The sequence below is a fragment of the Cinclus cinclus genome, chromosome Z, assembly GCF_963662255.1.
Source record: "Cinclus cinclus chromosome Z, bCinCin1.1, whole genome shotgun sequence".
Lineage (NCBI taxonomy): Eukaryota > Metazoa > Chordata > Aves > Passeriformes > Cinclidae > Cinclus > Cinclus cinclus.
In genome coordinates, this window is record NC_085084.1 from 43,673,959 (window position 1) to 43,699,419 (window position 25,461).

Genomic DNA, 25,461 nt, shown 5'->3' on the forward strand with positions numbered 1-25,461 from the left:
CATGTTTAAGCTGCTTCTGTCAAGTGGAAACATCAGCTCTGAATGCATCTAAGTCATATTTAAAATCATTGATGCAATTTACTGGAGGTCTGTATTCCAAAAATCCTTGTTTCTAACGCATTGTGTTCTTCAGCAGACTACAAAGACCTCCTATTACAATAAGTGAGCTCATTAGGCATGCGACTCCTTAGTCTTGCAAGCTGTTGCGATAAGCAGCTGTTGCAAGAGGGTAAAAGGTTGAATTATCAACTTGGACAGCACAGCACTTCTTTCAGCCAGCCCAGGAAAGTATTTGAGCAATAACTCCATTATTATGGAGTAGATCTTTGACTACAGCACACAAGCAAAACAGTGATATTTCAGTGACATGCTTTCCCACACCCAGCAAGCAAGACACCCCCAGAAATTAATTGTCAAAAATTTATTATGAAAGCTTCAATAGCAGCAAGTATTTCAATAAAAGTTATTGCAGTACTAAAACAGATATGCAGAGTGACCCAAGAGGCCTGTTGAAGTCTGTCTGCTTTGGAATATCTGCATTTGTCTTAGTAACCAATCCCCAATACTCCATAAATATTGATACTTCTCTTGTGTTTTGCAGACAGCACCAACAGTTCCTAGTTACAGTACTCTATCCAGTCCTTCTGGAAAGTTTTGGCCCACTCCCCTCAACTTTCCCTCTCCCTTCTGAAACAGCTCCACATAGCCAAACTTGCAATACTTTCAGTTCCATGGTATGTCAGCCTCTCCACGGTTGCAGCCTACTGAGGCTCACTGGTGAGATGAGCTGTTTTCCTCTTTCTCCTCTGTAAGAGCCCACTGCATGCCAGTCTGAGCGACTTTAATCCAGTCTCTTGACCAGGCTAATCCATGGAATCAGCAGCTTGTTGCACATTTTGGTGAACGCACAGCACGTTGAGAATGCAACAAAGGTTTCAGCCTCCCCAGTGCACCAGGTGACCATCACTCAGGCAGGGTGATAGTTGGCACCCAGTCATTGACATTTCGGCTCTCTTCGCAAAACAAGTTCAGCTTCTCCAGAGCTGGGTCCTTCCAGCCTTCCTCATTCGGGTTCTGCAAGAAAGAGAAAAGTTGCACACCCATGAGTGCTGCCTGCCAGCTGAGGTCATCACAGCATTTATTTACAGAAGCATTAGCTTAGAACTGAAGGCACTTCCAGACAGTTTCTGTCCTGACACAGACAAGACAGGAAGCAGAGATGCTGCCCTTGCGGACAGCGGAGGAAACCCAGTTACGAGAAGTTCTGCCTCCTCCTTCTCCTACTACTACTCAGCTGACTCGCTGCGTGCCAAGCGCTCTATCTGTGCCCAGCAGAGGACTCGACCACCCGCAGCGGGAGAATGGGAGGCCTCCGGCAGTGCGGGGCAGAGCCGGCATCGCCGGGGGACAGCGCTGGCCGCCCGCAGGACACCCACCGTGATGAGGATGCAGTGCAGATCCCGCGGCTCCCCGGAGTCCTCGCTGGGCCCCACGATAGCCGCCAGCTTGGCCACGTCGTTCACACGCACGATGTCGATGTCGTTCTCGCAGCAGAAGGCTTGGATCAGAGTGAAATGGATCTGCAGGGCGATGTCGCCCTCGTCCTCTTGGTCCGCGGCCAGCACGCAGAACGCGACGTTGTCGGGGTCGCTGCAAGAGGGGAGCAGCCTGATGAGTCCCGCGGTCGGCGCCGGCCGCCCCGCAGCCCCGCCGGGCTGACTTACACGCTCCCCCTACCCCCGCCACCCTACTTACACATTCATCAGCTTGGCCGACTCGTAGACGCCGGCGGTGAGGCAGCCTCGGCGCTGCGCCGACACCAGCAGCTCGTGGAGGGCCGTGCCGGCGCCCTGCATCCTGCGGGCCGGGAGAAGACACAGGGTCAGCTCGGTGCCGCCACGGCCGCCGCCGCCCATAAACCGCCCGCTACCCGCTTTCCTCGGCTCCCTGGTGCCCACCCGCACGTACCAGTCGTGGCCCGCAGGCATGGGCTGCTGTCCGTGGACGTCCTCCAGAGTCATAGCAGTTAGTCCCCACAGCGCGGCGGAATCTCTCTCAGCCGCCCCTTCGCGTACCCTGCGAGAGCTCTGAAGCGGCAGCCAGCCGGCGTGCGCTACTTATAGCTCTCGCGGGCGCCTCCCGGCCTCCCATTGGCCAGCGGGGGAGAAAGGGGCGGCTTTATTATGCTAATCGGCGCGCGCCGGACAGGAAGCTCGGGGCGGGGGGGGGCGAACGGGAAAGAACGGCTCGTGCCGGGAGACCACGTGGGGCGGGGACGGGCGCGCAGGCACGCGCTGGCCCGGGGGTGCCCGTGCCGCTCCCTGCACACCGCTCGCAGGGGAAAGAAAGAAAGAAAGAAAGAAAGGAAAAAAAATTAAAGAAAGGGAACAAAAGGTTTTATTAATACGGCTTCTACAAGTGTGAACGACGTGATGGGACAGCCCCTGTAACCACCAGGGCTGAGGGCAGCTCTGTGGAGGAGGTCCTGGGTCTGTACTGGGCAGTCACTGGTGATGCTCGGCAGTGGCCCCGGCTGCAGCAGAGCCCCCCGGTGCCCTGGTCTGTAAGAACAGGAGCGTGGCCAGCCGGCCGAGGGAGGTGATAATCCCCCTCCGCTCAGCACTCACGGGACAGCAGCAATGTGGTTTGTCCGGTTCGGGCACCCCCAGCAGGGGAAACACAACGATGGACTGGAGCAAGTGCAGATGAGGGCACCGAGGTGTCCAGAGCTGCGGTGCTGTCCTACTCTGCAGGCTGAGGGACCTTTCTCCCAAGAGAACAGTCCAGCAGTGGAGCAGGCTCCCCGTCCAGGGAGGCTGTGTAGATTTGATCCTTGCAGAATTGCAAGCCCCGATGTGGATCTGTTCTGAGGTCACTGGTAATCTTTCTGCAGGCTGTAGTGGCCTATGATCCTCGGGGGGAAGGAGTTGGGGTGAGCGAACATATTTTTCTTTATTTTTTTCAGTCGGGCTTTATTAAAAGTAGCTGTAATTTGGACAGTGCATTTCATAATTAACTCAGAGCGATACGAGTGTGATTGCTGAACTTAGATCTGAAGCTGTTTTTCAGCATACCAAGCAATAATAAAACACATTTTCCCACTGTGAATGAGCAGAGTCTAACTATTAAAAGTCAAATCACTTTTCACGTCCCTTCAGCGTCCGACACGCTTAGGCTAAGCTCGCAGTTAGCGCCTGTCCACCGAGTCACCGCTTCAGCGGAGCCCCGAGCGGTTTCACAGAGGTTGTGGAGAGCCACCTTGGGGTAACCTGTGCTACTGCGACCTGTCCGCACCCACTCCACTGCGGGCTGCACAGACACACCTCTCTAACCTGTCGGAACAATTGCTGCTCCCTAGCCTGCAGCCCCATCGTCCCCGTTCGAATGTCTTGAAGCCCGGGGATGTCCTTTCCGGTACTTCTCTGGGAGTCCTGGATGAAGCACGTTTTATCTGCGACTGTATATGCTGTACTGTGCTCTGTTGTTTCAGTCTCTTTGAGCATCGCAGTTTCCAAAATTATTCTCAAACTGAGCCACTTTAATGAGCTGCTGTGTTTCTGTTTCCAGTTGTTTCTAGTTAGTGCCCTGGTGACACTACAGGTGACAGCATTCGACCTGGCAGTAATCACTTAGTGAGTTTCCATTTTAAACTAGTGACAGTATAGCCATGATGTCTGCCAAATACATCCAGGCTCTCTAAGAACATTTCTCTGATGTCTACAGAACTGTCAGTACTGTGGAGGAAACTCTTCATTGTAAACATCAGTTCTCAAGCATAAGAATCTTTTTTACTCTTCTAACATGCAAAGGCGTTCTTGAGTAGGAAGCCAAACCAGTGACCTGTCAGCCTGAATGTGCTTGAGAAGGGCATAAATTCTTAGTTTGCTTTCTTTAAAAAAGATGTGAGAAGTTTCCAGAAAATTATCTCCTGGCCTGTATTCAGGCAAGTGCAATTGTCTCCACTTGCTGGAATTAGTGTTGTGTACATAGCATGTACCGTTAATTCTCAAAAGATAAAAATCCTCCGTACATCTGCCTCTTTTATTTTTCCCCTTTTTTTTTCTCTAAGTATATAAATGGGGATCATGCAAAAGAATAGCTTGAAGGGTAAGACACATTAAATGGTATGTCTCTTAGAAGAATTCAAGGGCTTATTTCTGATGAAATAGGTGGGAAATCCAGAACTGACTCATAGCTTTGAAAGAGGCTGATATCAGCTATGACTTTGATGACTTTCTCATTACAGTAAAAGTTACTTAAAATGGATCTGAATTAGTAAGCCAAAGCAACTCATAGTGGAGAAAAGTGCATATGTAATAGTAAGATATACATAACAGTCTAGGTAATAAAGTGATATATGGAACCATATTAACACTTTAATCCTTTTTTAATCTGACGTGCAAGCTTCCAGTTTCAGTTTAATGATGCAGCGCCCTGGAATTAGGGCTTCTTGACACTTTTCAGTTTGCCCCATTATTCCTGGGTCTCCTAGCACAGATGGTGCTAAGGCCGTGAAGCATTCATTACTACATACTTGATCCAGCTTATTTCAAACCATAGTGTCAACACCAGGCTTCTGATGCAGAAGAGGTGTAGAAAGGAGAGCTGGGCAAGCCCAAGGTCCCGTCCCTGGTTTGAAGGCATCAGCTCTGCAGATGTGGTACCTTTGACACCTAATAAGCAAGCTGAACTTCAGCGAAGGTCGATCTCCATTGCTTGCTTTCTCGGTCTTTTCCTCCCACGTTTTTAATACATTTAACTGGCGGGCACAGATGTTCGGCGGATCAACTCAAAATCATCCCGTAGGTCAAGAGGGAGATGGGGGACGGCGGGGAATATCCCATGGCAACAGCACTCGGACGTGCGCGGGTGGATTCTGCCGTCGCTGCCGACAGCCCCGGTGTAGGCAGAGCAGGCCGGTGCCACCAGCCGGTGCCGGGCGCGGCTCGGCACGGCTCGGTGCAGACCGTCCCCGGGAGCGCTGCCGCTCCGCTGCCGCCCGGCGCCGCGCTCGCAGCGCAGCCTGCGCTGACCCCTCGTGGGCAGCCGCCGGATCGCTGCTGCTCCAGCAGACACGGACAGCCCCGTGGGACCCTTCCTGTCCCCGTGTCCGGAACGCTCACACCAGAGACAAAGAAGGAAGAAAAACATTAAAAGAAAAAGAAAAAAAAAAGGCACAAACAACAGCCAACCAACCAAACAAAAAAAGTAGACTTTGATGCATCCTACACAGAGAAATTCCCTAAAGTGTGTTAGTTGATCCATAGACGTGCTCGAGGGTAGGAAGGCTGTACAGAGACCCGGACAGGCTCGATCAGTGTGCCAAGAACAACAGCATGAGGCTCAATAAGGCAAGATGCTGGTTCTGCTCTTTAGTCTCAGCACACCCATGCAGTGCTGCAGGCTGGGGGAGGAGTGGCCTGAGAGCTGCTGGGCAAAAAGGGATTTGGGGGTGCTTGTTGAGAGCCAGCTCAGTGTGATCCGCTGTGTGCCCGGGTAGCCAAGAAAGCCGATGAATTCTGATCCAAGAATAGTGTGGCCAGCAGGACAAGGGAAGTGGTCATCCTCCTGTACTTGGTGTTGCTGAGGCTGCACCTCGAGTTCAGTTTTGGCCCCCTCACACCTCCAGGACACTGAGGTGTTGGAGCTTGTCCAGTGGAAGTCAACAAGGCTCATGGGAGGACTAGAAAACATGTCTTGTGAGAAATAGCAGAGGGAGCTGTGTTTGTTTAGTCACGAGAAGGGAAGGCTCAGGGGGGACCCCATCACTCTCTGCATCTCCCTGGGTAGAGGCTGTAGTGAGGTGGGGGTTGGTCACTTCTACTGTGCCTGCCGTGAGAGGATTAGAGGAAATGGCCTTCAACTGGGACAGGAGAATCAGATTAGGTGTTAAAAAAAATCATTGTTAGGGTGGTCAGGAATAAGTTGGAATTGGAGTAAGTTGCCCAGGGAGGTGGTGGAGTCGCAATCCCTGGAGGTCCTTAGGAAACACCTGGATCTGCTGCTGGGTAATGTGGTTTAGTGGTTTGGAGTTACAGTGGTACTGCTGGGTTGGTTGTTGTACTGGATGATCTTAGAGGGCCCTTCCAACCTTGATGACTGTATGGTTCTAGACCAGCCCCCTAGTATAAAAAGTGAGTGATGGAGTTAGGGGGAAAAACAGTATCTTCAATCCCAACAAATTTAACAGATAAAAGTGCAAGAATGTGTGGCAGAATTTAACAGATAAAAGTGCAAAAGGATTACACACCTGTACAGCTGATAATAAATGTAAGTTTTATCATTTTGCAGAGCAAATAACAGTGTGTCTCCAGCTGAAGTGCAGCAGTCACATACATTACCTCTTGGCTTAAGTGAGAGGAGACTCAAACCTTCCATATCAGAAAAGGCTTGCAAGCCATGGTAATGGACACCCGAGCTGTGGGGCTCCTACACTGCACTCACCTGCCTAGTGCTCCCCTGGTTTGTGCTGCACATCCAGACTTTCCATCAGAATGACTCTCTTTACCAAGATAGACCAGGCCTTTCAGCTCAGATAGAGTACTCCCTCCTCAATGTCTTTCTAAATCCATTAGAGTTTCTCCATCTCCCACTCCAGCCTTTCATTGAGTTCTCTTCCCTTGCAGACCTATTGTAATTACCCAGCAAGGTTCTTTCTCCAGGTGCAGCATCTCATAAAATAAAAACCAAACCAGAAACCTTTCTGCTGAACACAAGTTTTAGGAGGCTCTACAAATCCTCTGGTTAAATTCAGGCTGATTTCATGTTTCCAGCAGATGAACAGGTCACCCCCCATATAATTTCTTTCCACTGAACTTGACACAGACACTGCTCATCCCCATGCCTCATAAACCAGGTAGTATCCACTGTACATAAACTTTATTCTGTGACACTTCTGCTACAGAAGTGATACCAGCCAAGACCAAAACATCCACAATCCGTAGGCAACAGGGATGTTTAACTTACTGAGAAAGCAGTGAAGTAAATTTCAAAACTTCTTAAAAAAACAACAAAAAACAACAAAAAACCCACCAAAACAAAACAAAGCCAAAAGCAAACCAAACAAAACAAAACAAAAAATCCTTGCATATCACAAGTCTTGGTTAATAAAAATGTTGTGCTAATAGAAGCAGTAGTCTTCTCAATTAAGTGTGCTACCATTTAGTTTTAAAAAATGAGTATTCTTACAAATATAAGTGAAATGTTATAGAATGAAGAGCACTTAATTGTTTGCATAGATCTGATTATTACAGAATGTTGAGCAGATGAGCATAGAGCCTTGATTCTTGCACAAATTTTGAGAGTTTGAGTTTTTGCACCTCAAAACGCAGTGCTACTTTCCCCAGCAGGTTTGCTTTCATTGCAATACTTAAATGGAAATATTTCACAAGCAATTTTTCCTCTATGTAAATGATCGATTTAGTCTTTATATTCCTATACAGCATTTATCTAGCCATGTGATCCCTCAATAGTCACATATAGAATTATATAATCCTTTAGGTTGGAGAAGACCTAAATTCTTGCAGTAGCACTGCCTATTTGGGTCTCATATTTTAAACAAGACCATCTCCACTAGGAGTGACTAATGGAGTTACAGACAGGAGATGTTTTTCTTTTCATGGTTATCTCCACTGTTACACTTCCGAGAGACCCACTCTAGTGTGCATTAAAAAGAAAATAAAAAGGCAAACACTCGGACTATGGTGAGCTTCAAGTGTTTAGGACAGCTCTCTCCCCAGCTCTGTGCTAAAATCTGCATAATTCACATTTTAATGGAGTTGAGAAGGGCAGTCCAAAGCAGTAAAGCAGTTTGTGGGGGGTAGCTGATATCATGTCAGGATACCTTCTGCAACACCCCAGCTCAGGAGTCTCTCACAAACACTGGGAGGCATTGCAGTCTTTTTCTTTCTTTCTTTGTTTTCTTTTTTGTTTTTCATTATGAACTGCTGAAAGTCAGGTTTTCTTGGCAATGCTTGCTTTCTATCAGATCAGAATTTTATCAGGGTAGATATTCCAGGATTCTCTCCTGGGATTTCTGTGTGTCTGTATGTCCAGCAACTGAAACCTTATTGTGCATTCACAGCAGCTCTGACTAGCTGCTGTGTGACTAGTAATCCTAGACACATTCACAGCCCATATGCACTACGGCTGCGCAACACCCAGCTCAGTAAATCCTATGTTTTCTGGCCAAATTGGACAGATTGTGCACGCATGTTCAATTGAAGCCTGTGTGCCAGGAAGTCTGCAGTGTTAAATTTACTATTCTTGAGCACACACCTTCTCCAGAAATGCCTGGAAATCTTATTTAATAGGATGGTTTCAGATGGAAGGTTAGAAAATTACCTAAGTGACACAAAAAAATACTTTTGTTAATAATTCAAGCCAGAAGAAAGGGGGGCAAATCAAAAATTCCAGATTCTGTCTCTTCATTCACTCATCACCATCTTCCAGATGCTGCCAATTCAGAGTCTTCCAGATGCTGCCAATAATAATCTCAGGTGAGGCTCTGTCACAAATAAAAATGTGAGTTTCTTATAATGTAGCTGTTTTTCATACCCACTTACCTTAGTTCCTTTTTTTTTTCCTGCCATATCTGCTAATGCATGCATACAGGCCCCTCTCCTCCAGCAGAATAAAACTGCTGAAAAAGAGCTTTGTTTTGCTATCTCTACAGTCCTACCAGTTGACCAATTAAAAAGATATTTGAATTATGATGCTGGTTTTCCCAGTGAATGGCTCCATATAATGCCAAAGTGAATTTTTTAACAGCTGAACATAACTTAACCAGCAATTTTTTGTTGTGTACTGATATTTTGTAGAGATACCCAGAAAAATTAAAAATCAAGTGCTTAAGATCGTTGAAGAACTGTCTGTTTGGTAAAAGGAAAAAAGACCAAAATAGTCTCTTAGCCCAAGTGCTGTCATAATTATTCACTTCACTGGGTATTTCTGCAGCATGAAGAAATGTAATTCACAAAGAAGGCAGATCATAGAATAGTTTGGTTTGGAAGGCACCTTTGAGACCACTTAGTTCCATCCCTGCTGCCATGAACAGGGACAACTTCCATTAGACCAGTTTGCTGAGAGCTCCATCTAACCTGGCCTTGAATTGGGCAACCTGTTCCAGTGCTTCACCACCCTCACAGTTAGTAGTTTCTTCCATATATCTAACCTAAATTTTCCCTCTTTCAGTCTGAACCCATTACTCTCTGTCCTACCAGTACAGCTCCTGACAAAGGACCCCTTCTCCAGTATTCCCCATCATATACTGGAAGGTTCCTATGAGGTCTCCATACAACCTTCTCCATGATGAACAGCTCCAGTTTCCTCATCTTGTCTTCATAGGGGAGGTGCTCCAGTCCTCTGATCAACTTGATGTCCCTCCTCTGGACTCCCTCCAGCAGTTCCATGTCCTTCCTGTGCTGGACCCCAGAGCTGGATGCAGAGTTCCAGCTGTGGTCTCAGCAGAGCAGAGCAGAGGAGCAGAATCCCCTCCCTCCCCTGCTGCCCACGCTGCTTTGGATGCAGCCCAGGACACGTTTGGCTTTCTGGGCTGGGAGTGCCCATGGCTGGGTCATGTCCAGCCTCTCACCCACCAGCACCCACAAGTCCTTCTCCCCAGGGCTGCTCTCCACCACTTTTCTGCTGGACTTTTTGGGGGACTTTAGTCTGGAGAAAATGAAGCTTATGAGAGACATTATTGCTGAAACAGAAAGGAGGTGGTAGCAAGGTGGAGATCAGCCTCTTTTTGAGGCAACCATGAGAAAAAATGGCCTCAAAGTGCATCAGGGAATGTTTAGGCTGGACATCAGGAGAAATTTCTTCACAGAATATTCTGAGTTGGAAGGAACCCTCAAGGGTCATCAATTCCAGCTTTTAAATGAATGGCTTATACTGGCATTGAACCCACAATTGTGGTGGTATTATTATAATCATGCTCCAACCAGCTAAGCTAAACTCAGGGCAGAAAGAGTTGTTTAACATTGATATTGACTGCCCAAGGAGTTGATGGAATCACCATGGAAGTGTTCAAGAAATTACTAGATGTCACACTTAGTGGTGTGGTCTAGTTAACAGGGTGGTGATCAGTCAAAGGTTAGTTTCAATGGTCTTGGACCTCTTTTCCAACCTAATTGATTCTATGTGATTCTGTAATTCTGTAACTTGCAGAGGTGCTGCCCTATGTTAAGAGCCTCTCATATCTCAGCAGAAATGTGCCAATCTGAGCAAAAACTCCGATTCTCTGTTAATACCTTGATGTCTTCTGTTGTAAGTGTGCAGAATGGGAAACTAGAGAATGAAAATTCAGATGGTCAGGCTAGACCCTTCAATGTGTAACTGAATTGTTCCATATGCTTTTTCTTGCCTTTAAAAATAAAATCTATGAAATTAGCTTTTATCTAAACAGGTAAGAAATGAGATCTGATGGGGGCAGGGCTACATTCCCTTCACCCTTTTCTTTAAAACAAATGAAAGGTAAGAACATAAAAAAGCTTTACTGACCTCAGTTATTTCCTGAGATACCTCCTCACTGGCAATTTTCCTTGCTTACAAGTAACACCAAATCAAAACATTTGTATCCAACAGTCCTTGTGACAGTAAAAATGTAAAAAGCTTAAAATTAGAAAAAGGACAAAATTTCTCTTTCCTTTTCACCCACAAATATGAGCAGAGGTACTTTCTTTAGATATAAAGAAGCACATTAATTAAACTACTATGTAATGGTATCTAAAAGTTCAGACTTCCTCTTCAAGACCTTGTTAATCAAATGCTCCAAATATCATAGTGAGAAGTGAGCCATGAATGACCCCATAAAGTGAAATCCAGTTGCACTCTTTGATAGATAAGGTTACAAAAAGCAAGTGGTGACAGTTGATGAATGTAAAGAAATATAGCATAACATTCAGATGCAGTTTAACACTGTATAGGACAAAAGGCCAGTGGAGAGCTATTGAGTATGAAGTAACTGCAGGACTGTTATTCCTTGCCATCACATTTTACTAGTTAATTGTCCATCTTGTAATTCACTGAGATAGTTTTAACAAATTTAATTAAATTATGTATGCGCCACCTGGCTAAGTTGTCACTGTTGCTCTGTTACTTTTTACTTTCTCATGTTGCTGTGTTTAATTCCTTGTCATTTTCCCGTATAGACTGATACCTCAGTTTCTGAGTCTGTGATTTTTGTTCAAACCTAAATCACAGGTTTCCACCTAGACCCATCTTTGGTGTGGGAAAAGTGTGGCAGGCAAGGGTACAGATGGTGTACATAAGAAGTGGGGTGGCAGGTACCCTACTCTTGAGGCATTGCTGTGATCAGTTACTGTCTGGGGCATGGGTATGACACTGTTTTCAGAAAGCGTGAACATCTAAAACTCCTCTGATTCCAGTCAGTCTGCGTATGACTCTGGACATCAGGTAGATGCTGTTATTGTTAAAAAATAAAAATTCAGAATCCACACCAACAGCATAAGCTCTGACAGCTGGGACTTATGTCTAGCCTCTGACTGCTGATGTTGTTTGTCATCAACAAGCCTCAAGTGAAAGTTGCAGAGGTCCTCCACATGGCACCAGAACACAGCTACCTTCCAAAAGCAGTAGAAGCAGAGTGTCTGAGCAGGAATCTCCCAAGTGCAACCCATACTGGAGTATGGTGAGGAGTGGAGCTCCCAGCTTGTAATGCCTGAAGAGAGACTGTGTCAAGCAGAGCCTGTGGCAGTGGCATGTAGTTTCCACCAAAGATGTACCCAGAAGTGAGAGCTTCTGACAGCCCTGGGAATGGAAACTGGGATGTAGGGCAACAATAAACAAAGATTTTTGCCCAGCTGAATAAACAGGGGCAGAAGCAACAGCTCTGCCCTTGTTCCTGGGTTTGCCCAGGAAGAAACATTGCATTTGGTCCTCAGTCCAGTTTTAAATATGCTGACTGTGCACTCTGGACTCTCAGGCCTTAGTTATAGGAGGAAGATTTGTCTGAGCTGTAGAAAAGTAACATTGAAAGTCTGGGACTGCTCTAGATACTCACACTGCCAAGAGTTCAGTTTGGGGCATGTGCCTAGTGGAAGCTGAGGCACACATATGGAGATGCTGGAGGAATAAGATCCTTCCCTTCAACTTGCACCCTACCCTTTGAGTCCTACCCTTTGGATTCTTGCTGTGGTTGTGTACCCAAAGCCATGGGTAAAGCACAACATCTGACTGGAAAGGCTTCTTCAGAGTCACAGACAAACTTATTGAATAGTGGCTCCTCTCCTCACAGCTTTTCATGTGATAATTCATTTTAGGGCACAGTGCTTCACTTCCTGGTATGGTGCTCTTTCTCTGTAATTTGTCTAATATAGATAAGAGAGGCTATTAGCAAACTCTTTTGACTTGTGCCTCCAAACATTCTGAGAAAAAGATAAGGATGCCAAAGTCGGCTTACACAGTGACTTCATCCTCCACTTTTAGGAGAGAGAAATCAGTGAAATTGCCAGCAGATACACGCTAATATATCTTCTTGTTTAGTATTCTTCAGTAATCTGCTGTATAGATAAGCGTTTAAAAGAAGGAAAAAAGATCTACCTGTTACCTCAAGAAACACTAGAAAAGAAAAAACACGTTATCTTTTCAGATGGCATTCTCATACCAGTCACTCAAAGCAAAATTATTTAAATATCTGTTTAAATATTTTTTATAGCATGCAAGACTTTTGTACTAAATTCTGTACTAATACAGAACACTCTCTGTATTCTGAAAAGCACTTGCATGAAATGGACCTCTAGTGGTCAAAATGGGTATGTCTTCAAACCCTCAGCACCCCACCACGTGCCTCCCACCTTTCTGGACAAATCCCCCATTCGGGATCCAGAATGTATATTTCAAAATCTAAGAATGACATCACTTCTTTTAGAAATACAGTGTCCCTTAGCTCCAGTTTGTGTGGATACAATAGGAGGAAGATGTGAACCTCACTTACCAGTTATTCAACTTAACTCTGTTTCTATTCAGTGTTTAAGATACACATATTTGGAGAAGTGGCCCACTCCCAGCTGATTAAGAAAGTCTGGGGACGTTGGCGCTGACATTTATAGTGCTGTACAGCACTGTGCAACGAGCAGTTGTCATTCAGAGCACAGAAACAACTGTAAAACAATAGGACAATTACCGAAGAAAAGTCCAGAAATCATACAAATACCGTGGTGTTTGCTAGCAAGGATTAAAGAGAGTGGTGGCCAAGCAATATGGTGGTTTGAAGTGGGGAGTATACTGTAAGAATTTAGTCATCTCTGCTTTTCAGAAGAGGAAGACTTGTTTAGTAATGTGGACATCGGCACATCTAAGTCCATTTAAAATGATATGCGATCCTGGACAAAATCTCCCTGTGCCTGGCCTAGTTCCATATGTGCAAAACAGGATTAACAGACTGGCTGAAACCCTGCATGTTTTCTCTAATTTGAAATCTCCCTGTTCTGGGATTCATGCTAGCGGAGAGAAGCTTTCTTGTATTTTGAATTAAGGCTTTTTGACCCTGACAGCTTGAGAGAAAAGCTGGAAGTGAATGCAATATATATATATATATTGACTGACAAACATTTTTTAAATTAATTGGTTAATTAATTAATAATCTGTAAACCAAACTTCTTTGTGTGTGTGTGTGTGTGTGTGTGTGTGTGTGTGTGTGTGTGTGTGCACGTGTGTGGGTCTTGGTATTTGATTAAACAGGGCAGTAAGTATCCTTGTCATCCCGCAAGGTTTGCTGCAGTTCTGTGCGAGAGAGGAACTCGGCAGCAGAGCCTTCCTTCACCAGCTTTGCTCACAAGGTGTCACCCACGGGTTACACTCGTGCAGGTTTGCTGAGCGCTGCCCCCTGAGTGAGTTCCACAAAGCCGGGAAAAGGCTTCCATTAGCGCTGGGTTTTGTTACAGCCGCGGATGGGCAGGTCGTCCCTGTCTCATGGTGAAACTGGCCACTGCTACACTAAGCACACCTAAAAAGTTTCCACTGACATCACTCTTCGGAATTAATTACATAGCTTACTCTTATTAATTTATTGTCTGCATAAAAAGTGGTCAAAATAGGATAGATTTTGCATACTTGAGCCTGAACAATGCTTCTCAGAACCAGTAGGAAATAAGGAAACAGATTCCTCATTTCACCTATAAAGGCCCTGACTTTCAGAGAGCAAAGCCTGTACTGAGGACTCCTCTGGCAAGCACCTACAGAATGTATTACCATTGAAAGCTGAAAGTAGCCAGGACTTTGGTAGCATGAAAGTGACCATGTCTGCGAATGAAAGAACAACCAACCGCTATGGAAGCACATCAGCCATCCAACAATGTCAGCCTGACTGACACAGTCACAATTTATAATCAAATATCGTTAGTATTCCAATACCTGAAGCCTTCCATACATTGTGATGACGTGTATTAAAGTAATTGTTACCTTTCAGGATGCTGCTCCTTCAGCCTGTGCTTGGCTTAGGTTATACACAAAAGTCACTTGAAAGCACTGCTGCAGCAGGACTGTTTGCAAATGCATCGGCCTAAGTGTGGATTAAATTCTTGCTGAGTGAGGACCTGAGGGTTTGCTACATCACACAGATTTGGAGTGTCTTTAGCACTGTCCTGATAATTTTCTGACACATCCATAAGAGACAGGAAGAGGTTAATAGCATCCCATCTGCAGTCAGACAGTCTCAGATCCCTGCAATTAGATGTTATCATTGCATTTGTGCTTGTAAAATGTCTGACGGATCCTATGATTTCACTAATTCGCAAACCCACAAGTCTGGTTAAAATTATACTAGAGTAAAAGCTGAATAAATGTTTGCAATTTTGCACAACAGTTAGATGATTATGATTATAATAATAATGGTAATAACTAATATAGTTGAAGGTTTTCCACATTACTCTTTTTCCCAGCGTCTAATCCCAGGAAAGGAACATCTGCAACACTTGAAGTGAAGGCAGCAAAAACAAGTTTCACACTTGTGCACCCTCCCCCTGCAAGACACACACTCCCTTGGGTCGCCCACTCTTCCTTCCGCCTCTGCTCAAACCAATTCTCCTGGCACGTACAGAGGCACCAGACTCTTCCAGGGGTCATTACGCTCTCACTGGAGTCTCTCCAGCCCCCAGAGAAACCTCTAATACCCTTCCCCCTAATTTCCGTGGTAAAGTCATCAGCTGCATGTCCCTACTCCTGCCTGCACAGCTGGCTGACACGCTGTAAATGCACCATTTGCGAAGCACAGACCTTGCATCAGCATTCAGGAAATTGAGAATGAAGTTTGCGGCTTGACCAAAAGAAAAAAATGGGGCATGGGGCTGGGAATGGAAATCACTTGATATGAATAGCATGAAGACTTCTGCTTTCTCATTCAGGGCTCTCAAGAAGCAAAACAGAAACAAAATATTTTAGGGTCTCTTTTTGCAAATTTGAGGCCACCCTTTGACAGCACGTTTTTCATGGAGAACATGGTCTGTGTCCTGTCATATATTTTAATATACAGTATACCCCAGAGGCCACACACAGTCCTGCTGGCTGCATGCTGGTCCTATGGAAATTCTCTGGTATAGGGTTTATGACCAAAAGATAATACTATTAATGCACTAATGTGCTTCAAAATGTCACACCATTGTTTCACAAAGAAACCTTCAGAAAGCTGTGAGAAATCTGCATTGATTCTTCAGATCAAGTTTGCTGCCACACCAAAAACTGTACTGCTTTTATACCCCATTTCTAGTGCAAAAGGAATAAACCCTCACCATTATTTGGGTGCTTTTCAAGAGTATTTGTGACCTCAAAATTCTCACTGTGTTGCGAAGCTGCAAGAAAGGGTTAATCTGAATTAATTCCTCTTGCCACAGTCCTAGTCAGTGCTGGCCACAAGAAAGATGTTGGGGCAGAGGATCAGAGGTGACTGTGCCCTACTCTATGTCCCTGTGACACCTGGGCCCCACAGGCCCTGCTCTGCCAGTACTTCAGGGTCCACTGCTGGCAAACAAAGAGCGAGAGCCAGCTCCTCTGACACCCATCCAACATGAAGTCTGCTGCTGGATTGCACAAAACGGACACTGCATGCACAGAGACTGACTTTGTCTAGGAGCAGAGGTGGGGGAGCATTAGATGGGAATGTATGAGATGTTGAGTTTATTTTAGGCAACCTGAGCCTGGAAGTCAAGTCCCTTGTGTTACTTAATAAGGCACAGTCTCTCAGACGTAACAGACTTCACAGAACATTAGAACTCATCTTCTTGTAATGAATTCAGATAATTTTGTTAAACTAGAATAGCAGACAGCCCAAGGACATACACTAAATAATTTGCAAGAGCCTGACTTAACCATTTTGTAGCTGTTTCGACCAGTTCAAACAAAGAAAGGTAGTTTATGAAGAAGACATGTAACCAGACCACCTAGAACCCAAACTCAGCACTATCCTTTGAAAGGAGTGTTCATCTTTTTATGCAATAGCAAAAGGCAAATAAAAAGCAAGCCACTAGCAGACTCAGTTGTACTTTGTCCAAGGCATAACAGGAAGGGCTGTTCAGCTTTGATTTTTAATTTGCCATAGGTCTTGGATCTACAGCAGGAAATAATTCCCATGGATCTACATCATGGGAATAAACAAATTACTGTCTTAACCCAATTTAAAACAGTTTTGGCTGATTCATCCCATCTATAGAGTAGTATTTAACACTTAGTAGCAGCTATCTATTCCTAAAAATGCATGACACACACTTACATATGGAGCAGTGGGAGGCAGAACTCAACTGCACTAGTTTTCTGCTTTATGAGTGAGATTGGACAGACTTGTACATTGAAGTATATTGCCTTCTATCTGAGGAACATGTCTGGTATCCCAAGCACAGCATGGCATAGGGAACCTACATTCAGTTAGGCATACTCAGAGAGCTCTCCTGTTCTTTTAGGAACCACAGCACTCCATAATGATCAGCCTCCCTGGTGGCCTATATTCTTTATTTCAAGATCTGCCAGCTGGTGGCTTTGAAATATGCATTTCAGTGACAGATAAACAGCCTAGCTCAACACATTTAGCTAACCTGTTCATACCACTGCTTAGTGTTACACCAAGCCAGTGAAGTCAGTCCCACACTTGACTTGTGACAATTTCAGGGTTTTCTTTCAGAGAAACACTGTGTTGAAGGGTGCCATGTGTACAGAAGATTCTTTCAGGTTCAGCTGCAAATGGACAACAGTTTCCAGTGTATGGTTTCCTTTGCACTCCATGGTTCCCCAGCTCTTAATTGATTCAGCAGGTGGCTGCAGCCATTTTGTATAGTAACAATTACTACTGGTTTATAATCAACCTGTGATGGAGGCTAGGACCCTTCACTTTGTCGTTTGCATCCTGTACCAGACACTCCATTCCCTCCTGTGATGGATGTCACTTTCAGGAGCATTTACTGCCCCACTCATTCCATTTACTCTTTCAAAAGGTTGGCTTTTTTCCAACTCTTTTCAATGTCTTCACTGTCCCATTTTTTATTTTTCATTGTGTCGACACTAATGGTGCAGAAAGCTCTTTGGCCAATTCCTGGAAGTTATCCAATCCTGCAGACATTTAAATGTTTAAGCTTAATAACTGCCATATAATATCCTCCCTAGTCACTCACTAATGGAACAGAAGGTAATCATCACCGTATCCTCATACCTTTCACACATCCATCAAAGACTAAAATGCCTCTTCCACAGAGAAGCCATTTCAAATCCCTTGCCTCTGTTGGTGGCCCTCCCTATCCCAGCCAGGTGCCTGAGGCAGCATGAAGGCAGGGCGGGGCCATGCCAAACCAGCACCTTGAAGTCCTGTAGGAGGGGAGCCCTTAAGCTCCAAACTGATTTATTTCATGGTTTCTTGTACTATTGACTGCATCCCCTATCTTGCTCCAGGCCTTCCTTGTTATCCAAGGAGAGATGCATGCATCTTTGTATGCAGCTGCGCAGACAGAAGCCCTGCCTTCGCTGTTACCACAAGTGAGCAAACCAAAGCCCTCACAGACTTCTACTCCTGGCTGGGATTTGCCCAATTTCCTTGCCATCTCCTCCAGTAGTCCACTTATGGATCCAAGAAGCATTGCACTAAGCACTGGATTAGCTGGATCTCATGGAACAGCATCATTGACACTGTCCTCCACAGACAAGAGGAGTAGTCCCAAGGAGCTCTTCTAGTCTCATCTTGCTGCAGGTATCTGAGAACAGCAAAGTATAACACCAGGACACTGACAGAAAGGGGAAGGTCAAAAATCACAAGGCATTCAGTGGAGTGGTGTATATAAACAGTCTGAAGGTGTATTCAATAATTCCTCCTTCTTCTTCCGTATCTGAGGTCTCTGCTTCTCCTAAATGACCAGTGCCCCAAATGAACACTTTTTATAAGAAGTGAACTTGGATTAGACACTGTATAAAACTAGCTATGCCCTCAAATACACCCTGGCTTCTGTCACCAAGATGTAGATGCATTTTGAAAAGCAGTGTCATAAATAAGGGGATTTCTGCTTGAAAGTAATTCCCTAAAGCTACAAATATTCTGATTCTCCAAAGCTATGAAGAAATATGATTGCTTTCAGACAATAAGAAACAATTATGCCTAACTTTGGATACTGTTTTTCATCACTGGATCTAAAAGGCCTTTTACAAAGGAGACAAGCTTTATTATTATCATCATCATTATTATTCCCATATTACAAAGGGATGAACTACCCTACAGAAAGGCCAAGAGGCTATTGGTTGCTCATTTGGCCACTGATGGAGGAAGAGAGTAATTTGATTTCCAGTCAGATCTTTTGGCCAGTAATCTGACTACAGAAGCAGGTTATTTACAGAAACTCATGCTTGTGTGACAGGTCACGACCACACGAGTGGGTAACCCAGAGACAGTGGAAATTACTACTTTATTTTTAAATGTAGTCTATTCCTGTCCTTCTCTCTCTGCAGAAGTCTATGAGATCTGTGTTTTTGAACTCAGACAGTCCAACAGAGAGGATTCAAGCAGCCATCAAACACCCCCAACAGGGATCTAGGGATTTTCCAATAGTGCCTGACTATCCATTTAATTCAGCTTCTTTGTGAAAGAGATAAGCTTTTACTGTTAGTTACACTAACTTCAGGCCTGCTGAAATCGTGCACATTTTTCAATGTTGTAGCAGCCTGTTTCTGTTAAGAGGACAAAAGATATCTAACATGCAGCATGAGGTGCGGATGGTGGTAAAATGCATTCATTTCCACAGAGCAGCTTGGAGATTGCACACTGTGCTTAGAGCACAAGAGCTGGATAGGAAAGGGTGCTTGTTGCTGACACTCCTGATGGTGGGATGTCCGTCAGGATCCTGGAACTGTACTATGCTGCTTGTCACAAAGCAGATGGAGCACTCCAGCTCTGCTTGCTACATATCTCTGCGGTCCCTAAGAGTGGTAGTAGTGAACATAGCTAACCCTCCAGGAGTAAAACTGTTAGTGAGCTGAGAAGAAATCGGTCTCCTCATCCCAAAAACATGGATTAAGGAAACTTTCCAATTCTACACAGAGGCCACACTTTGCTGGAAAACACCTGAAATTAGGGAATGGGAAGTAAAAGTTTCCTCCAAAGGCCAAAGACATTTAAGCAGGACACAGAACTACAAACACCTTAGACAATGAATATGTTGATTTGAGGGCAAATTCCCCATTTGATGTAAAGTGAAAAAGATGTTTTTGGTATCAGGTCATGCTTCAGTGATATAACCATAAGAAAACTTAATATACTATTAAGAATTACACATTAGAATTTATGAACACATGTTTTGGTTGAAAACACTGAATGGGCCATATTCTTTTCCCTGTGGCATGGATGCAGAGCCCTGCACCCCAGCAGAGCTGAACTGCCAGTAGTACACCTAATCTCTGTGCTTTGTGGTTACCTAATCTTATGAAAACTAGAAAACTGGCACCTACAGAAACATGAGAGCTGTCCCAAGTGCATTTCAATTTAGGGTTGTTTGCCCAATGACCATAACTACAGAAATCATTAATTGTTTTATTTAATAATTTACAAAGCAAATGAAATCATTCTGTGAAAACTGTAAGTTTGCAAAGACAAGGCTGTGGGCTAGATGCAGCAAAGATGTGCAGAACTGAAGTACTTCAGTGATTTTTAAAAACTCAGCCCTTGAAAAAAGATCAATAGTTTTATGTTATGTCCTGCAGCTGCTGAAACAGCATACTGGAAGTCCTCCATGCCTCAGACTGGCAATGCAAAACACCCACTTCACAGAGGCACAAAAGCAAGCACTGAGCACTGAATACATGTGAAACGTCACCCCAAGCCAGAGGCTAAATACAGGTAAGGGCTGTCAGATTCCACCATCCTCAATCCTATTCTGAAAAACAGTTCAACTTAGTGCCTCTTGGTACAATACTGAGACTAGTTACAGTACAGAAAGAAATGCAAGACCTAAGCTTAGTAATAAAATCTGGGAGACCTGAAATGCAGACCTTGCTCCAGAGGATGTTTCTGTGTATAACACAAAAGACATCAATCACAAGACCAGGATATGGAGCTGCCTGGTTCCCTTACAGGTACACCTCTCCTGAATTCCCTCATTCCCATTCTTGTTCTGGGTTAGATATTAATATCAAAGGACTTCTAGTAAAGAAAATCACTTTTTTATCCCAGTCAAGTCAATTCCTGGCAAGAGTCAAAACTCAGGTAAAGTGTGGGGGGAAACCATTCCCTGTAGAGAAACTACAAACCTGTGTCTGACCTGGACAAGCTTATGGGAAGAGCTGCAACCTGCTCTTGCCTCTGAAGCTGAAGACTGTTCTTCAGGTGTATGCAACTGCTGCTGTGCAGACACAAGGGATGCCTCAGAGACCAAGCAGCCCTGTCTGCTGACACATCCCATGAAACATCCAGGATGGCAGCTGAACGCAGAGCTGTCATTGGAGGAGGTGGTTTCACAGAAGCAGAGTATTCAGTCTGAATTACAAATAATACAGACTTAGCTATGTATGCTTGCTTCAGAACATGTAAAAGACATGGTCTGGAGGCAAGGAGAGGAGAAATCAGATTTCACTTCCAGATCCTGCATTTTACAAAGCACCAACCAGCCCAATCATGGGACTCATGGTATTTAATGGGTAAAATCAGAGAGACCTGTTCAGCAAGACTTTTCACAGCACTCTCAAATAATTATGCTGTGCTCCTGGCAGCTAGAAAGATGTGTTTTAACACGTACTTTGGCCTGTCTCACATGGCATATTGCTGCACATTTGTCTTGACAAGCTCTTTTGCTTTACTGTGTTGTAGCCAAACCTATGTGTGGTGCAAGTAGGTTCAATCCCAGATCAGCTATTGCAGCGAGGGGTTTGGCATTCAACACTAGTAATTGTTCTTTTCTCAGGCTTGTTCTTGCACAGCCTTGAGCACTGATTTCTCAGATTTTAATGCAAGCTGAAAATTCTCAGCCTCTTTTAGGATTGAACTTAAAATAATTAAGGCAACCTTGAAACCACCAACACAAGCTGATGAGTAGATTTCCTGTTAATTTCAGGCTTGGGTATGAACTTTTCACTGATCAGATTAATGGCTATGTTAGTAAGACTTTCCACAGTACTGGATAAACAAATCAGTTATGCTTTTGGAAGAAATAATTTAAGGTTGTCACAGCTACTATAAATCTTTGCATTTTTAACATAAATTAAATAAGTGTATTGCATTTTTTTATTATAGATAATGCTACAGAAAAGGTTTAATTACAGGAAAGAGGTCTTGTAATAATGAAATTCTGAGTGCAATCCACTTCTAGCTGTGTTTTATTCATTCTCTAATCTAAAATGTTTGAAACATCCTAGGACATACCTACAGAATAAAAAGTACGTATAAGATCATAGTCATGTCAAGCTGTCTTTCCCAACGCATTTGCTTATTTCATTTTGGCTGAGTGGAAGTGGTGATATAATAATGTACCTGTGACATTATATGTCACAATGTCACAAACCAATATGCTTTGGCACATTTTGAGGATAACAGCTTTCCTTAGAGGACATCAGCTAACACCAAGCCAGGAAAAAAAGCAAGTCTACTAAGTGCTTAGCTTTGGTGGAAAGACAATTTAATGGGGAGTAACAGAAATATTAAATATATAATATTTTGTACTATGTAACATGATGTTCATGCAATGTTTTGGTGGTAACAAGATGACTGAACAAATAGCTGGTCGATATCTTTCTCTCTACTTACCTGACAATCTGCAGCTCCTGGGAGTAAACAGCACATCAAGCAAGCTGCAGCTGATGCCAACAGGATACTACTATAGGTATCAAAAGTAACAGAGAGTGGGAAAAAATGGCTGGGGTTCTGTTTTTTAAACATATGAGGAATCTGGATAAATTAAAGTGAGATTTGCTGCAGGTTAATATACAAACAAATATGAAAAACAAAACAAACCCATTCCCCCCCACCACTCCCCCAAAAAAATCAACCCAAAAAACCAACCAATCCACTCCTAACTTCAAAACAGACAGGAAAGAGGATCGCTTGGCATTAGTCTCATGGTACTAGTAGCTTGGAAGGCTGCCATACAAGAAGCAGTGGGGAATTTCTGGGGAGCATGTAACTGGCACAACACTCTGTGCTACCCACCTCTCTGGACTTTCTTCTGCTAGGGGGCACATTAGAATAAGGGAGGAGATTAGAGGAGGTATTTCCAGATTCCCAGCTGCATTTCATTATAGGCAATTGGCTTCTGTGAGAACTGGGTATTTCAAAGCACTTAAAGGAAGTGCCGGAGCATGATTATTTCACGTGATTTCGCATGATTATTCCCCGGGTTACTCCTCAACCAGAGAGCCCTTTGCAAACAGGAGCCCACCGTACTGGGAAGAGCTCCAGGTGGTAAGGACTGGCTTCCCTGCAGCTACGTGTCAGAGCTGTGCTGCCACAGTTCACTCAGAGCTCACCCTGATGCAGTGGCTCTCTTGCCTCATTACTCACACACTTAAATGTCAAGAGCACAAGTGGGCCAGAATGAGCAGGGCATTGCTCTACCCTGCAGATGAAAGGCCATAAAATACATGTAGCTGAGCTCGTCCAGACTGGAGGCCCCAGTGAGGGGACAGGAAATGCTGGTGAAAGCACCAGGACCTGGAAAGCAGTAGAGGATGGATGACTGCCTGCACATAGGTGCCTGCATCCCAGGCTGGAGCAGGCTGCCCTCCCAGGCTCCCACTGCCAGCCTGGCTGGGAGGTGCTGCCTCACCAAGCCCCAGCCTGCTCTGCAGCTGCTCTGCTGCCCAGCAGCCCCACCACCCTGTACCCTGCAAAAGCAGGAATGCCACACCAGCCTGCCAGCCACAGAAAGCCCCACTTCCAAGTACTGTGAGTCAGCACAGCCCTCGGGAAGGACCTGCTGCCCTCGTTTTGCCCATTTGCAGCAGGAACCAAATCCAGGCAGTGGCAACAACCACTGCATTGGCTTTAGCACAGCAAACCCGACTTCTGCAAGACCACCAGTACAGAAAGAGATGGAAAAAACACAGTGCAAAAGATGTCAGAAGGTTGTGTGAGCCCTGCACCCTTGGTACATTCTCCCCACCGGGAAAAGAACAGGTTTTCTGTGATGGTTAACCAGGCTGTAGATACCATGTGTGCCTTTCAAAGTCATCATGATATTCCATTACTTAAATCTGGATATTAGCATGTGGGACAACCATTGCATGTGAACAAAATGACACCCTTTCCCTGGCAGCTAAATATCCAAATACATACTGTGTTCATATATAAATATGTATGTCGCCATATGCTTAATGAATATGTCAAAAACTGGTTGAAATGTATAAGATCTTCCAGGGGTTTTTTCAATGAACAATAATACAGCACTGGAATCAAGCAAAAGCTCACTTTTTTATTAATCAGTTATAAAATGAGGACACAGAAGCGTACAGACAGCAGGTCGACTCCTAGCTCGTAATTCCACTCTTATTAACACAGATAACCATAGGAGGGACAGCACAAGGTAATACTTGCTCCTGCAACAGTCTCCTCTGGGATGCTTAGGCAAGTGTATATTCCTTTTAAGAAGCAAACCATTTGTGACAGAGCATGTGTGTGGGTGAAGATAATAGATACTCTATCATTTGAATTAGCCTCTTCAAGAAAGATAGATCTTCATCAGGCCTAGCTAAAACTGAGAGCACATTTTATCCTGACAGACACCCCTTTGCCTGGGCCAGCCATCTTTAAAGTCACAAGAACACTGGGGACTGACTGGGGCTCTTTGATACTGATGGATCTGTCATATGATAGGCCCATGCATGATTTTTGGGTCTCCAAAAGTTTTCAAAATCTTCAGTAGCTGCTGACATGAAGGTGCAGTGGGTGGTCTGCCCCTCACCTTCTCCTTTCCCTTCAGTGGCCCTTCCTGGGTACTCAGGTGTGAGGATGCAACTTGGAACTGTCCCTCTGAGAGCCAGGAGGAGCTATCCTTCAAGAACCAAAATTCACCTTTGGGGTGGCAGCATCTGCCACCCTCCTGGATGCCTCCTGGGAAGTGATCTGGCTGGCACATCAGAACCACTGGTGCTTTGCAAACTCTTTTTATGCTCCTGGTCTTCACACTTCTACCTTCATAGATTGTCTTCTGCCATGAGCAATCTTTTCAACTAGTGTTTCTCTCTTCTACAGGCACTTCGCAATGGACCTTGAAGCCTTGACAGCTGGGGCTGAGCTGAAGCCCTGCCCTGAAAGGACAACAGCAGCAGGGAGAAGGGGAGAAAGAGAGCATGGATGAGGTGGGCAATGGTTCCATGAAGGAAGGGTCAGAGACAATGAGACCTGTGGGTCTCATTCCCAATGAGGGAATGGGCAGCTCCAAAAAAACTGCCCTCCTGAGTGGGTAGCTACCAAAAAAGTCCATCAATGTCCTGAGCCTGCTCTGGGTTCCCTCGAGGTGCTCCTCGGCTCGGCTGGTGGTCCTTCATCTGCAGCAGAATGGGTCCCAGCTGGCAAACTCTACTGTGAAGTGATTTTTGGAGGCTGTGGCCCCTTTTACAGTGATTATGCAGTGCTGCAGCTAAGACTGCTGAATTTTTTACCTTTTTGGTCGCTCATTTTTACAAATCACGACACCATCATATTTCTGTATATTGTACAACCGGGGTCCTGACCAAGGGGCTTGCTTACAGCACAAGGGAAAATAAAAGGAGAAATCAATATTCTAGAGGTTAAAAAATGTCCTTAAAAGCCAGACACTCATCAGCTATAAATCAGCTCAGCAGGATTCACTACAGAAAAGCTTATGTTCATTTAGTATCTGGCTTGAAAAGAATTCAAATAATAAAACTGCAGCAACAAGATGGACAAGAATGATTAGATCATCTCCTCCATCCCTCAGGGCCTGGACATCAGCCTACACTGAGTGCTTTGTGCTGCGGTCAGTAAAGCTGTAGCTGGTTCAGGCTCTGCTAAGGCTTTCCACGTCTGTT

At 44.7% G+C, this 25,461-nt stretch overlaps 1 protein-coding gene across 1 annotated transcript; it reads right to left on the minus strand.

Annotated features, from left to right (window-relative positions):
* Nucleotides 1-958: 958 nt before the first annotated feature.
* GADD45G (growth arrest and DNA damage inducible gamma) lies at nucleotides 959-2,021 on the minus strand. The gene is made up of 4 exons (XM_062513564.1): nucleotides 1,969-2,021; nucleotides 1,756-1,857; nucleotides 1,437-1,650; nucleotides 959-1,074 (listed from the first exon to the last, which is right to left on the minus strand). The coding sequence occupies exons 1-4, from the start codon at nucleotides 2,019-2,021 to the stop codon at nucleotides 964-966; spliced, it is 480 nt and encodes a 159-aa protein (XP_062369548.1). The 3' UTR covers nucleotides 959-963.
* Nucleotides 2,022-25,461: the final 23,440 nt, after the last annotated feature.